This window comes from Parambassis ranga, chromosome 9 (assembly GCF_900634625.1).
Source record: "Parambassis ranga chromosome 9, fParRan2.1, whole genome shotgun sequence".
NCBI lineage: Eukaryota > Metazoa > Chordata > Actinopteri > Ambassidae > Parambassis > Parambassis ranga.
Window position 1 is genome coordinate 11,376,606 of NC_041030.1, and position 15,130 is coordinate 11,391,735.

The 15,130-nt window shown below is 40.7% G+C and overlaps 1 protein-coding gene across 5 annotated transcripts in view; it reads right to left on the reverse strand.

Moving 5' to 3' along the window:
* Positions 1-4,256: 4,256 nt before the first annotated feature.
* Positions 4,257-15,130, reverse strand: part of rhobtb4 (Rho related BTB domain containing 4) — a 35,302-nt gene continuing 24,428 nt past the window's right edge. For 4 of the 5 annotated variants that reach the window (XM_028413755.1, XM_028413754.1, XM_028413752.1 and 1 more), the window contains 6 exons: positions 14,872-15,091; positions 13,851-13,969; positions 10,354-10,504; positions 10,061-10,149; positions 9,860-9,965; positions 9,262-9,440 (listed from right to left, as the gene is read on the reverse strand). In XM_028413755.1, coding sequence (XP_028269556.1) covers positions 9,262-9,440; positions 9,860-9,965; positions 10,061-10,149; positions 10,354-10,504; positions 13,851-13,969; positions 14,872-15,091 — 864 coding nt within the window. Of the gene's footprint in view, positions 9,441-9,859; positions 9,966-10,060; positions 10,150-10,353; positions 10,505-13,850; positions 13,970-14,871; positions 15,092-15,130 lie in introns of all 5 variants that reach the window. The other variant, XM_028413751.1, reaches the window with a different exon arrangement.

Below are 15,130 nucleotides of genomic sequence, written 5' to 3' on the forward strand. Positions count from 1 at the left end.
TTTCCTCTGGTGTGGGGTGCGGTGGCAGCTGTTGTTGGAGATGGGGTCTAAATGTGGGAATGATTGTGTGTCCAGTGGGGATTTGAATGTATGTGTATGTGTATGTGTGGGTTAATGGGATTTTTTTTTGCTCATTTGCTGAAACTTCTTCCCCAGGCTTTTTGTTCAGTTTCCTGCCTTTCTGACTTGGCCTAAACTAATGGCAGTGTTGAGTGGCTTAGTCACATGCAACATCCTCCAAAATAAAATGTCTCTTTGTTAACAAATCCATGTGTGTTCAATAATCCTATGTGTGTGTGTGCTCAGGCGTGATAGTTAGTGTTAAAAGGTAGGAAATGCTCCCAGAGGTCAGAGGTCACAATATGTTTCCACCCCTCTTTGGTCAGGACCTATTTATCTACCTAGATGTGAGCATATGTTGTCATACATGTGTGTGTGTGTGTGAACAGTTGCAGTGGCTGCAATCATTTGTTCAAGCTGTCATAAATATACCCCTTACCTATGACATTATCCCATTATGTTGTGAATTTACTGTTGTACAGTACAAGCCTCTGGAATGTGCCTGACCTTTAGCAGTGCTCCACACAGGTCAGACCTTCCTGTACATTAATCTTTTAACTGAAAACAAAGCTCAAAGATAGTAGCAGTTTCTAAATTTGTTGTCAAATTTTGATTATATGCTGTGTTCTACATGGATATATTTGTATGCACTGAAGGTGATTAAATCAGTGTAGGGACAGAGATCATCATACAGGTCAGTTGTTGAATGATTGCAGGGTCAAATACATCTTTGTCTTTTGTTGTTCTGAGGGCAAACTAGAGGCTGTGTTGACCACTTTGTGGTACAAACACAGACCAGAGCATCCATGACATCACCTGTAGGCTTTTAGTCTGTGGAACCCTCCAACTGTCGCCATGTTGTCCACCTAAACTCCAAACACCTGCAACAGGTGGAGCGCAGAAAGGGAACCAACAGGGAGCAAAACCTTTTTTGTAGCATGCTGTAAACATTTTATTAACTTATATAACGAACATGTTGAACTTTTATATAAACAAATATAACAACTTTTAAAAATACACTGTTTATGCATACAAAGTTTAGTTGAGTTTAACTAAGATGGCATTTCAGCGGCATCCCTGGAGTTTATGTAAATTCAGAGATGAACAGATTTCATTTTACGAGTGAGAGCTTTATGTTTGTCCCATTCCCATGACAGGAACAAGTTTTTGAAATTTTCTTCAAATATTCACTTGGACTTGAGGATGAATTTATTAGATTTTGTTGGTCAAAGGTTCATGCGTAGAATACAGCTGTGATGAGCACCATATTCTTGAGGTGTTTCAGTCTGTCACAGTACTGAGTCAGCACTGGTGAGGGTTTTTAATGATGTTCTTTTAGCCACAGTTATGTTGGGCTGAGCAAGACATCGCTGTCTCATCTACTAATAATTCAAAACGCTGCAGCTCAACTTTTAACTGGTGCCAAAAAAGGGAATATAACATAACTGTGACATATCATTAGGCTACAATCTTATTACATATATTCTTTTATTAGAATATGTCCTAGACACTCTAAATTCTGTCTCACCTCCTGTCCTGTCATGCTTACACTCTGTTTAGTGGAGGAGTCATATTATGCAGCTAATTGTGTAGCTAACGGCTTGGGTGGGGGAGAGGTGATGTCGATGACTGGACCTGAATGGAAGGTAGCTATATGTCAGTAACATACACACATTTATCCGACAGCTGACGCCATGTTGTAGCATTAAAAGACCACTGAGGCCACTTCGGCTGCCAGATGGGCCTGATAAAAAAAGGCAACATCAGAGACATGTAGCAATGTTGGAAACAAGAGATCGCTACTGAAGAGAAGAAGAAGAGGAAGAAATGACAGGCTGCATACAGCATGAATATACATTTTGTCTCTGTGTGTGTGAGAGAGAGAAAAGAGATATGCACATGCTCTGAGAATCTGGGTGTCTTCTCATCAGGCTTCCAGGTGAGGTCACTCCTCAGCTATGCACCCTCACAGCAGCCCTGAGAAATCTTTCCCTTGGGCCTTAGTGTGTAAGTGGGAGTGTCTGTGTGCATTTGCAATACTAAATCACATTCTCACCTCTATAAACACACACAAAACAGTTTTCCAAATTACAGCCCTCTGTTCTCATGGCTTTGTCTCACAATGTAGAATAAACATATTTCCTTGCTTCAGTGAGATGTAACAAGTTTTAACAAATGGCTGTTTTTGAAAGACTAGAAAAAGACACAAATTTTGTTTAAAAACAAGCTCTATGTCTGCTTCCCATTATAAAATAGGCCTTAAATTAGACCGTAGTGTCAGGATGATAAAGTATTCATAAGCTTTGCTTTGAGAGGCCCTGATTTAGAGAATGTGTGTGTCGGGGGCAGTTTTGTTTATGGAGCAGACCTTGGGGAGGTCTAGACTAACATCTGTAAATGAAACACACTTTAAGGAGGGTGAAATACACAAAGGAACGTGCTGTCACTTAGCTGAGGTGCCTCCTTTGTACATTGTGTTTGCTTGTCTGTCCATTGTTAGAGCTTCAAGAGGTACGACAAAGCAGTTCTGTGTGGGGCTTGATCAGGTCCTACATGTTTAAATGAATGGCACACACAAAAGTTTAAAACACAGTCCAAAGAAGCTTGTGTGTCCACTGTACGACAGCATCTTCTGCTTTCATCTTATCTGCTCCCAGGAGACCTGAAGGAAATCAGAGCCAGATGTGGTGATGTCAGCGCACATTTGTGCCTCTGCTCTACGAGGCTGTGGCAGGGGCAAAGACTGTGGGAAATCCGAACACAGCCCATGGCGCAGATAGCTGACGCAGCATAACGGCCTGTAATCAGCGTTCAAACCGATGCTCCTGACCATGGAGGTTGAGGTTGTTACTTTAGAAAAAGCCAGTAAATTTCTCCATTTACAAGAAAGAAAATGAAAGGAAAACTGAGGTACATCACTGGCTGTTAAAAGTTTGTTGGCAACAAGAACAGTGTGATTGTGATGCACATGTATGCATCAAGATGGTAAAAAATATTCCAGTCCCTAGTAAACCACCACCTTTCCCTGTCAGTCCTTTACATTTACACATCATCAGCCACATCAGTAAACATCTCCATGGCAACCTCTCCTACCATGTTTCTGTGGGTTTCTGTGGTCCCTTACCAGGCTTTATTAAAAGTCTCAGCTTGCAGCATGTTGATCTTGATCATACAGGGTTGTTGACTCAGCTCTCTTTCATCCAAAGTTTATGGAGGAAACATAAAAAGACACATAAGAAAATATGGGTTGGTAAATTCAGTTAGTGCTTCCACTGCTGACAAAAGCATTGGCAGAAATTCAGACTGAGGTAATCATACATACTTCAGGTTTTATACTGCAGCACTTTGGAGAGGACATCCTGGTTGATGGCACATGTAAATGTTCAAGCTAAACAGGAAACAGTGCAGAAGCCTCCTGACAGCAGCACAGCTTTTTACTTTCATTATGACAAAAATAAAGAGACTGTGTGACTGAGACACACTAAAACCGAAAAAAGCATCTTAAAGATAACTCAGGCATAAAACTAATTTATTGCTTCTATGTGTTGAAAATAGCTCCACAACCTGTTCCAAAAGGTTATTTTTCTTACCCACTAGAGGGCAGAGCTGCACCAGTGTAAGTCTGCAGGCAGTGAGACAAAGGGCTGCAAATAGACAAAGAACCAAGACAATGGTCTGTGTCCATTCTTTAGTATTAACTTTTTTATTCATGAAAATCTGCATTTTTCATATTATAGAACATGTCAGCTCTCTGTTATATATATGAGACTTTAACTAAGAGCATATACTAGTCATGAAAATAAGACCATCTTTGTCTAGTAAAGTGTATTTTTGTTTTTTTAGATTATTTGATACCAGAAACACAATGACACAACATCCTTGACACTGGTGATCGTTAAAGTGTCATTTAATAAAAATAACTTAATTTTCAAATGTAATGGCCACTCCTATATGGTCCACTATACCTATATATATTTTTTTTTTTTCATTTTTGCAATTTTGCAAAACTGAAAAATAAAAATAAAAATGACATAAGACAAGTTCAAAAGATTAACAGTTTTAATAAAATTCATGTCAAACGTCAAAATACTGAAATGGCAAAAAAAAGACAAAAAACTTTTTTTTCTACATTTCTTTTTGAAATTTTGTACAAATCACAGTGGTTTAAAAATATTACAAAATTTTAGTTCCAAAACTTTTTTTTTTTTTTTTGCAACAGCAGCAAAACATTCTGATTGTTGAATATATTTCTTGAAAGCCCTTAATAGTTTGTGAGTGTGGTGTGCTCTTTCTTTTGCCTCTTATTGTCATAAAACACAGTAACATAAGCAGTAAATGTTAATAAAACTCCTATGAGTTGATGGAGAGAGAAAAAAAGTGCATAACAATACTATACAGTATACAATCCACTTACAGATTACAGTATAAACCGAGGGGTTAATTGCACCGTCACGCCTCTCTGTGCATACACGTGTATACGCCGACTTGTTAAGTAGAAACAATGTGGAGAGCAGTAAGAAGGTGAGAAGGTTATTTCCAGCTGGGACCATCAAATTTACACTTATACTGTACTTTGGATAATAACTACTTCCATTAAAGCATTATATTTATATATAAAGTTGTCACGGATAATATCTGCCTTTAATCCCACCAGTAGTTCACAGATGCCATTCCATAGCTAAGCTGACTGTATGTGTGACTGCAACATAATACATTGCAGACAAATAATGGAAGCAACAAAGTACATGACTGAATTTGGCTTTCAGATAAAGACCAAGTGAAGAAAGTGATATTTTTTGATCAAGACAACTGCTATACATATAAAGATACAAAACAACGTAGTATCAGGCTACATATTACAAAGTGCAGGCACCTGAAAGAGTGCGGAAAAGGTTACTCTAAAACTGCTGGTTTGCTGGGTTTCTTGGTCATTTCATAACTTAAGCCATCTATTGTGTTATTTTATTTGATTTTGTTTTAGCATAGATTATACTGAACTTGTAAAGCTTCATATGTTATAACTGGAAGTTATCAGTATGATGCAGAAAGTCAGAAACTGGAGTAAATGCTTAGAAAAAGAGAAAGAGAAGCAAATCCTTATACGATGCTGTACATCAATGAAAGCTACCTACATGTATGTCTGTGCTCACATGTGAGTATTTCTTGGCTTAACTGATTTAAAATTGAGCCCAGAAGGCTGTAGGTGCAGTGTTGACAGCCTATACAGAGCCAAAAAGAGTGAGATTTCACTGAAGGCACAAGAGAGGAGACAACAAAGTCACTAGGCCTCAAGTTAAAACAGGGAGAGCAGGCCAGCAAATACAAAATAATAAGTGAGGACAGTGAAAAGTAAGCGGTAAGACACACAAACACTGTCCTACATCAGAACTGTGACCAGAGGCCTGTAGGGGTCAGTGTGGAGCAAGCAGTGAGGGCTAAATTAAAGATGCTTCTAAGTGGGGTTGCATGTCATCCACTGCAGTTCATTCCTTCACAGGGACGGTTCCTAACTCTGTTAGTCCCTCTCTGTAACTCAGGATTTCTCAACCTTTCTGGTCCTGCAACTTTACTCATACTCCCCACAATTCTCACTCCAATAAGAATTCATTTTTGAGACATTTCCCACAACTCCATTAGCAAATCAAATGACCCTAAGCTAGGTCCCAACACTGAGGGTTAAGAAACTGTGTTGTATATACAGTAGCCAATATCTAACCCCAAAAAACATGCACCATGCTGTACACCGTTCCTCTGTTTGTTTGTCGTTGCATGCATTGCACAACAAAAAACATTCTTAAAAATGCATTGTAAAAATGTACAATACTTGATTTCAGGTCAAATTTTTAGGCATTTCAATTTTATACCCCAGAATTATAAAAGAATAAAGATTGATTGATTGCATTACTACAGGTCAGCTGTGCCACTGCACGGCAGCAGCAGCAGCAGACAAATGTCCCAGCATGTTATCTAAAGTTATATATTTAGTGCTACCTTAAGCTGTGCTAATTTAGTATAACTTGTGCACAAAGCAACGGGACAAGTAGAGAGCTACTGTGTGGTTCAGGGGCAACAGGATCTTTTAAGAAGCTGGGCAAGTCAAATGTTTACTGAGTTCCTCACTGAACGAGATGGACGAGTGGACAAATCTGAAGGTGGAAATGTTGTGCTACAGTCAATCAGGTTTAGAAACAATCATACATCAGGATCAATTCATGCTAGAGTTACAGAAAGGTATAGTCATAGACAAGAAAAGAAGAAAGTGCATTCCAAAACAAACGTCATGTAATGACAAAGTTAGGCCACCATGCAAATGAACCACATTCTAAAAGTGGTTGCACCCTCGCAGCACTCAGGCCAGCTAGTGCTCATTTTAAAAACGTTTTGCTTTCTCAGTGGTTATTAACTTAGACCTTGTCTATTTTAATTGCTACCTCTCAATCACCTGGTCAGTGGAGAACAATGAGAGTCCTGATCTAATCTAAGGCCATGTGATTAGACCAACCAACTGTACAATTTGTGCACTCTATGAATCATCTCAAAGGCCTTTTGGCTCCTTAAAACAAGCTGGCCAAAAGATTCTGCACACGTTAAAAATCCTCTCAAATAAGGAGAATGGCTAAGAGTGCATGAGCAACATCATAACCAATTTTACAGATGATCATGGCCAATGATGCTGAATCCATCCAGGCATTGACTGCAGCACCTGTCTGCAGGTTTGAATTAAAACGTTGCTAAGATTCCACATTTAGTTTTGTCTAACTATAAGGCACATGGACCAAGAGCAGAGGCTTAATGGGTCATACTAACAATGACTACCATCAAGATAAATCAGTTCTATGGGGAACTAAAAGGAGGCCATCAAAGTCCATCACAAAAACTCTCCAACTTTTCTCCACTGTAGGTCTTATTCCTAAACTCCCAAAACATTGCAGTGGGATAAAATCTGCAGAATAATTCCAGACTCTGCAGGATGCATGTAATCCTCATTGAGACGTTCTCCACTTTTACTCTTTTTTTGTTTTTTTTTTGGAGCCGAATCAGCTCAATTCTCACTTGGGTCTCGTGAGATCCTCTCTGACTTCTATTTCGGTAGCTGACAATGACTTTACATGCCTCCTGCGGAAAAAAAAAAAAAAACGGCAGAACACACCACATGTCTCACACAATCTATCTCCTACAGTTGCCTGGGTAAAGCTGAGGGGTGCAAACCCACAAATAGAACAACGTGCTAATAGAAACTCATCACCACATCATCTTTTTTTTTCCACATTCAGTACCAAAGCCTAGAAGAAATTAGCACCCTTAACATGAAAACCCAATTTGCCCTCATATGCAGTTATATTAATAAACAGTTAAAAATAACACTCATAATTGCAACCTAAAGTAATAATATCCTGGTTAACAAGAAAGCAAAACATATCACATTGTTTTTTGAAAGCAGCAAAAAGACAATACAGAGACATAACCACTGCATGTAAAATAAAGTGTGCACATTCTAAAATAAGTGACCTCTTATGACCTCTTATAGACTGTTAGAAAATTAAGAAATATTACAAGTCTGAATACCATCATGACAGTTCTGCTCTGTTCTTTGCAGGTAAACGCATAACATAGACAGACACTTGAACTCTGAACATAAAATGTGTGTCTGTGTGTTCTCGTGGACACCGTCTTATCGTGTCTTAAGCACCATTTTCAATTCCAGCAACAGGAGAGAAAGGAAGTGTCCAGCAGTGACTCTTTTCTCCTCCGACACCACAGATTGAAAATGCTACCCTGTGTGTGTGTGTGTGGGCGGGGGGGGGGGGGGGGGGGTTCAAATATTGTTTCACACTGCCTCCGTCTCTCACAAGTCACTTTCAATTTCCCTCTTGCTAAAAAAAAAACTAAAAAAACAGGGAAGCAGAAATGAAGAAACTGAGGAAGAAGAATCACAGCTTTGGTATTTATAATCAGTTGAAAAACTGACAACACTGTGCCTGTGCTTTAGCTTCTGTTTAACACTTTGAAAGGATTGATACTGACGATGTTAACATCTAACACCAGAGTGAGGAAAAGACAGGCATAAAAAGTCCTGCTAGTGTGTGGGTTAGTGGCAGGGGGCCCCCCTGAGCAGTGCTGCCCTTAGTGGTGTATGTGTGTAAAAAGGCCAGCTGGCTGAGCTGCTTCAACGCAACCTAGTGGTCATAGACTTTACAAGTTTCCTTTAATACGGTCTCCAAAATTCCTCCTCGGCAGAGGTATCAAGTAAGGCTAGCCCTCTTCACCCCTCATCTTTGCTGTTGGTTAGAACTCTTCATCAAGAGGAGTTTGTGTTTTGCTTTTGTGTGCATGGTGCACGTGTTAAGGTGGTGGGAGGTGCAGGAGAGGATGATGGACAGCGAGGTCCACTCAGGAGGCTAACAAGCTATGCTCACACCTGGGCCAAAGATGAACATCTTTGTGGTTGCATCCTGGGAGTATAATGTGCGCCATTTTCCCCTGATAGTCTTAAAAGGCGCATAGAAATGTATAAAAACAAGGTTAAGTAATATTTAAAAATAATAAAATCAGTTCCTAGAAATCCAGTGCTGGTTTTAGAGAAGAGAATTTGTGGGTGTGAGTCTGAGTGTGCAAGCTAACAGTCTGTATAGAATCGAAGGCAGAGGTACGCCCCTCCGAGAGGAGCTGCAGTGGTCAATGTGTAATAGTCATTAAAGTCAATGTGAAGGATGGAGACTGAGAGACTGAGAGAGATAGAGAGCCCTTACTCCCAGTCCAATCACTCAAAGGATGAGACGCTGTGAGTGCTGGTGGAGGGACGGAGCTCTTGTGGAGGGGACGAGGGGCTGCACTGCAACGCCACAGGCCCTTACAGAGCAGGGCGTCAGGGAAGCACTCAACTTGGAAGCATCACTCAATCACAATACCGCACACATATATATTCACACATCCATGCACATACCCTTCACTTGTCCACACTTGTCACACAGCATACCAAAAAAAATGCACTCATGTGGTCACCCACACTTATAAAGAGGCACATACATTCCCCCAAACATGAGACATTCAGGCATAAAAGCACTGAGAGTCCTTTCCTCATTGATAGAGGGCTCAGGGCCATCCTCCTCTATATGCATTAAGGGGGGTTGGTGTTAACTTTCCTGTCCTGTCCTGGGATGATCCAGGGTCAGGATGAAGAACTCAGTGGAAGGAAACTCTTTAGGAGACATGTGGCGTGGAGGACGGGTGCCTCCAGAAACACCAGCCCCGTTTGGTGTGTTGCTTGCGCAAGATCTCCTCCTCACGTTCGCGCTCCTTCTGAGAGCGCAGGTAGCGGTCTTCCTCTTTTAGGAACCACACAGGAGGCCAGCGCTGCTTCTCAAAGTGCTTCTGGTTTTCTGTAGAGAAAATAGCAAATATAAAACAGATGATGTGTTTCAGTGTAAAATGAATAAATAAACATGCCAGGCAGGAAAATGATTGAAGGTTTGCAAATGTTTATTTTTTTTTTCACGTTAATTGTTATCACTGTGCATTTACATCCTTATTTTAGTTGAGGATGAATGTTGCATTTATCATGCTAATGAAATGAAGGATATTTTGTCTTTTATTTATTGTTCTTTTACAAAGAAACAACTCTTATCTCTCGCTCAACAGAAAAATTCAACCCTCCCAGTCCAACCAAATGTTTGCTATGAACAAGTCACACTATGCTACCATTCTTTACTACTGTGCTTTTTATGTTTTTTTTCCCCTTTTCAAAAATGTAGAAAATATGTGCTTGAAAACTGTAAGAGACAAACCACAGTGTCTGTACCTGCAGACATGGCCTTCATGTCTTTGGGAAACTTGCGGCAGATGCTGTTATAATTAGTGCAGATGTGATGGAGACACCAAGCTGATAGCTGCTTGGCATTGTGAAACTGCAATAAAAAAGAAATCAGAGGAGACATTTTAGAACCGTATTGCTTAAAGATGAATTATTTTTCATTAAACATATTTTATGTAATTGACAGACCTGTGCAAGCTCAAGGTAAGCCAACACCTGCCCATCGATGTCAACTCCTTTCACTGCCAGCTGGAGGAGCTCATCCACAGCATGCAACTCTGAAGATGCAAATTAAATAAACAAATTAATAAAATGCACAAAAACATGTTAGCAATTAATGTTTTCATGCAGCACTGGCATCTGACATGATCCCAGTCAGAGTTGTCTGTTGGTTGCTTAACTGTTTTTGTGATAGTGATAGTGTTAATAAAAAAAAGGAAGCCATATTGTACAAGATTTAATACTGCAGAGAAAGTGTTTACCAGTCATGGCGACAAGGCGTGGCAAGCAGAGGCGGTTGGCCAGAACAATTAGTTCCATGGGCTCCAGACCAGGACAGGGCGTGAGAAGGCCGCAGTACAGGAACTCCAGCACCCCACGCATACAGGCTGTACTGGTGTTAGGAATGGATACCTGGAAAATGACCAGATCGAGAGAAAAGAGAAAAAAAACAATGAATAAAAAATAAGGGCATGTATTAAAAAAATTACAAGAGGTGAGCTTCATGAAAATAAACATAAGTGTATCTTGTGGGTGGAGTCCCATGAAAACAGCAATGAGAGCAGAGTTGCGGGTATTTGAAAGGTAAAGGGCAGAGGACACACTGTTCTGGTCACATATTCCTTTTCATCTCAGATGAGAGCGCTGTCTGAGGGCTAGTGATGTGAGCAATGTGGCTAACACAAAATACCTCACCACACACACGCACACACACAGAGGCAACCATCCTACATGCACAGTGAGACATGTGCATCAAAGCTACATGCAGAATCAGACTTACTCTTTAAAGAGATGAAGGTCACACCATGCTCTAAAACTACTATATGACCAGATCTAATTATTAGAATGCAATCCCATTCCAGATGTGCACATTTAAAGGCCCAGAGTGTGTAAGACATCAGGTGTTTGTGTGCATGTGTTCATTAGCTGGAGTTCTTTTAGTTGATTGCAATCTACCACTTTACCACTAGATGCCACTATACCCTACACACTGGTCCTTTACACAATCAAAAATACACAAGTTTAGCTACACTGAATGTGTTGGTCCTGCTGTTTCTCAGTGTGGCTTGGCATTCCTCTTAGTTAAATAAATAAATGCAAACAATTGTAAAAGACCTTTTAACTGCTTAATTAATGTACATCAGCCCAATACCAATTCAGTGGCAGGTAATGCAATGTAAATCCCGGAAGCGGGATAAATGATTATAGGAGTGATGACCTGATCCCTGCAGGAGCCCTCCGAGTCTACCCACTGAGGCACTCTTCAACCTGAATACCCAGAAGCAATTAAGAGAATGTCAGCTTGGCGCGACCTCTCGTTACGATGAAAAAGTCAACACCAACACAAGGGTGGTCTCTAGAGCTTAAGGCCCCAGCTGGGCCAAGGATGCATTAATGAGTGGACACATTCACGGTACCGGAACATCTATGAAAAGGACCCATCTACTGTACTGACAGGTTTTCTTTTGATAAACTCAATTATGAGTTTAGAATAACATAATGTCATGTGCAAGTGCACGACGTTTAGGCTGAGTGAAAACACATGATACAATCTGACAAAAAGTCAGATTTTCAACACACGTGGAAGTGATACATTTATAAAACACAAGCAAATTCAAAGCAGCGAGTCACGTAGTCACTACCACAGAAAAGGGAAGTACTACGAGTTAAAAAACAAACATGTGGTCAGCTGTCTCTTCAGACTTCCGGTTGATGCTGCTCTGAAAATCTAGGCCTGTTAACATGTAAAGCTGAAGAAGTATGCTAACATGGTGATGATTTGTATCACTATGCAAGATTCTTAACTTTGTCTAATGGGATAAAAATATCAATATTTCTTTTTACACGACTTTATGCTGTTCAGTGCGCATTTAGAATAGGCCTGTTATCACACAACAGCATGATCACTGAAATGTGTGAGCATAAAAATATTGAGAACAAAGTGTGGCATGTGCATCAAAACAGGACGGCCTGATCACATGTTACTCTCACAGTCACAGTTTTATTTCATACATTTATAAAATGTTCTATAACTATGTTACCTAGAAAACCAAATGACATATTGTTATTTGAATAGATGAAAAGAATAATCTCCTGTGGATGGTTAAATTCTTGTAACACTGGGAATTATAGGCTGTGTCCGTATAATCCACAGGAGGCCAAATTAAATTTAATTATCATCCTGGTACTGTTTGCCATCTCGTCATCGTTGGATCCGTATTTCTTTTAAAACTACCACATCAACATCTGCTCCTGCCTTTTGTCCTGGATTAAATCTCTTTTACTGAATAGAACTGGACTGGCTCCTGTCTCAAGGCTGAACAATTGTTACTGTGTCATTCTCTATTTAAAGACCAATGTTGTAGTGTGGTTAATGGAGCAAGCATTCAATCCTATTTGCACAGCTCTGTTAGCTAACAGGCAAGATGTGTGCCTCATATTAAATAAGATATACCGTATGGTCAGCCAATAGCATGCTGAAAATGCATGGGGTCCTGAAATGCTGCAACATATATGCAACTGAATTCACTATTTAGTTGCACCGAGCCTTTCTGCACCATAAAAATGCAATAGAAAAACTACTGTTGCCCATAAACATGAATGCTGACAGCTTCATTGTGCAGTCAGTCTTTGAGTCTTTGTCTCCAGAGCACCTGCTGTGTATGCTCTGCCAGCTTCATGTCGTAAAATGTCACAATAGTCACAAACATGAACTGTTTAGAGTAACCATAGACACAGGCAGCCCACCAGCAGCAAACACTGCGTCCCCCTCAGAGATGCTGATGTCCTGCTTTCAACATAGCTGGAATGGATTTGTGCACACCCACTTGTGTGGTGCGTTCTGGAAAAAAAATCCATCTGGAATCACCAAAAATACGACAGTTTTTCCAACTCGTTTGTTTTAATCTAACAGATTTTTAATTCATCTAGTGATATTTCACCCTCTGTTACTAAGGTCCTGCATCTAAGTAACCTAACCCTGCTGACCTTAAAAGTAACAGGATCTGGCTCTGTAACACAGCCCATCAACTTAAAGTCAGACAGTAACTTCCTCTCTGATTGGGTCAGGTCAGGAGCACACATCCTGCATCCAGTACTGAGAAAACAGAAGCTGAGAGTACCTGAAGTAACCAGAGCCATCACTCTAAAAGTGTTGACCTCAAAAGTAGGACTTTTCTGGCCTTACTTGATTCACTGAAACATGATTGCAAAACATCCACACTCTGCTCTTGCAAGCTTGAGCCCCCACAACTAACAAAGCAAAGACTCCAGCAAGACAAAGTCTTTAATAAGACTCACGCAAAGCAGCACTTTACACAGCCAGCAAGCATCCAGCAACAGGAAGTCAGTCAGAAGGTGTGTGTCTACTTTACAAACTTGTTTACACAGTCACAGTGTGAGGACTCATATTCTGTTTGGGCACAGAAATCAAGCCCCCATAATGCAAAATTTGAGTTTTATTGAGGTGCAAACTGTCTGGCAGTTGTCTTTAACCATGTTTGCAAGTAAAACAAAGGATTCTGGGTCAATCTGATAACAGGGCTATAATTCAACTGTAGGCTTCTGCACACCGTTGCTGAGATAAGACAAGCAATAAACCTTATCCAAGAACTCGTCTACCTACAACTGGTCCATGTTTACACAGGTGCTGAGTTTTCCGTTGTGAATTTCCCAGTATTTAGGGCACAGCAACTCAATCCCTGCTCTAAACTTGAAGGTAACTCTATCCTCACGCTCTTTCTGGTATGTATCAACTCACCTCTTCTATGTAACTTTCCATGAAAGAGCCACGGAACATGGCCGCCATCCAGTCGCAGCTGGAGATGAGCAGGGGCTTGTGGGCGGGGAGGCAGCCATCGTCCAGGCGGAACACCACATCTAAAACCGGGGTGGGAAAAGAGCGTTCATCTCGTGGAATGCCACAGAGGCCCAAGCTACAGAAGGGGGGGAAGACAGACAAAGGCAGACACACATACAAACAGACAGACAGAAGGCCAGACAGACACACACAGAGACATAGACACAGGTAGACAGAGAGATAAATTGACAGGAGGACAGAACAAAACAGGGAAGGAGAGCAGATGCAGGGTAGTAGGTCAGGCTGAAAATACACTGTGAACTTGAGCTTGGGTAAAGGAAGTGGTGCTGTGGCAGGAAAGCATATTAAACCTATTGCACTGATACTTTTGAAAATGTGCATGTGAGCCAGAATCATCTATCAGAATGTATGTTTGTTTAAGTTTACAGATTCATTTATCAATTATCAATCAAAACTCCCATTTATTCATTGTAATGATGAAGACAACAGAGAGAGTATGGAAGAAGTGAATGTGAGACGGAGTCAGCAGATGTCTGACATTGGCTGCAAATGCTGTGAAAACGTGCGTACACAACAGTAACGCCACAAAGGAGGCACACACAGGACAATAAGACCAGACACAAAACAACCAAGCAGACTGAAACACGTCATCAAGTCATTTGATGATTAGGACTGCATAAAACACATAAACGACATACAAAATGCAGTTTAAAAGCAATTATTCAATGGCAAATATATGATCAAATGTACACACAGTGTACATTTTTTGACTGAAAGAGAGTGCTGAAAATTAGTAAAATCTTTCTTGCTTGACACACTTTCTCTTCATCACTCTCCCATTCTCACACCTTCACACAGACACACAAAGACAGGCTAATGCATTCATGGCAAACATCTGCACTGATACCAATGCTACAGAAAGAAAGTGCTGCGGTTCTGAAAGATTGGCACAGTGGTTTACCAGCAAATGTCCCTTTATTGAGACACTCTTTGATGCGGTTGGCTCTGCGGACATGGAAGGCTTTAGTGATCTCCTGGTTCATGAAGCTCTCTCTGTTAAGAACGTTGGCCACCATCATCCGCAGGTCGAACACCTCCAGCAGCTCTGCGATGGTGGCCACCTGCATCAGATCTCCTCTGCCCTCATCCAGGCTGCCTGTGTACAAGTACTGAAGTACCGCCTAAGAACAGAGCAAATGAAATGGTAAAGTATACAGCTC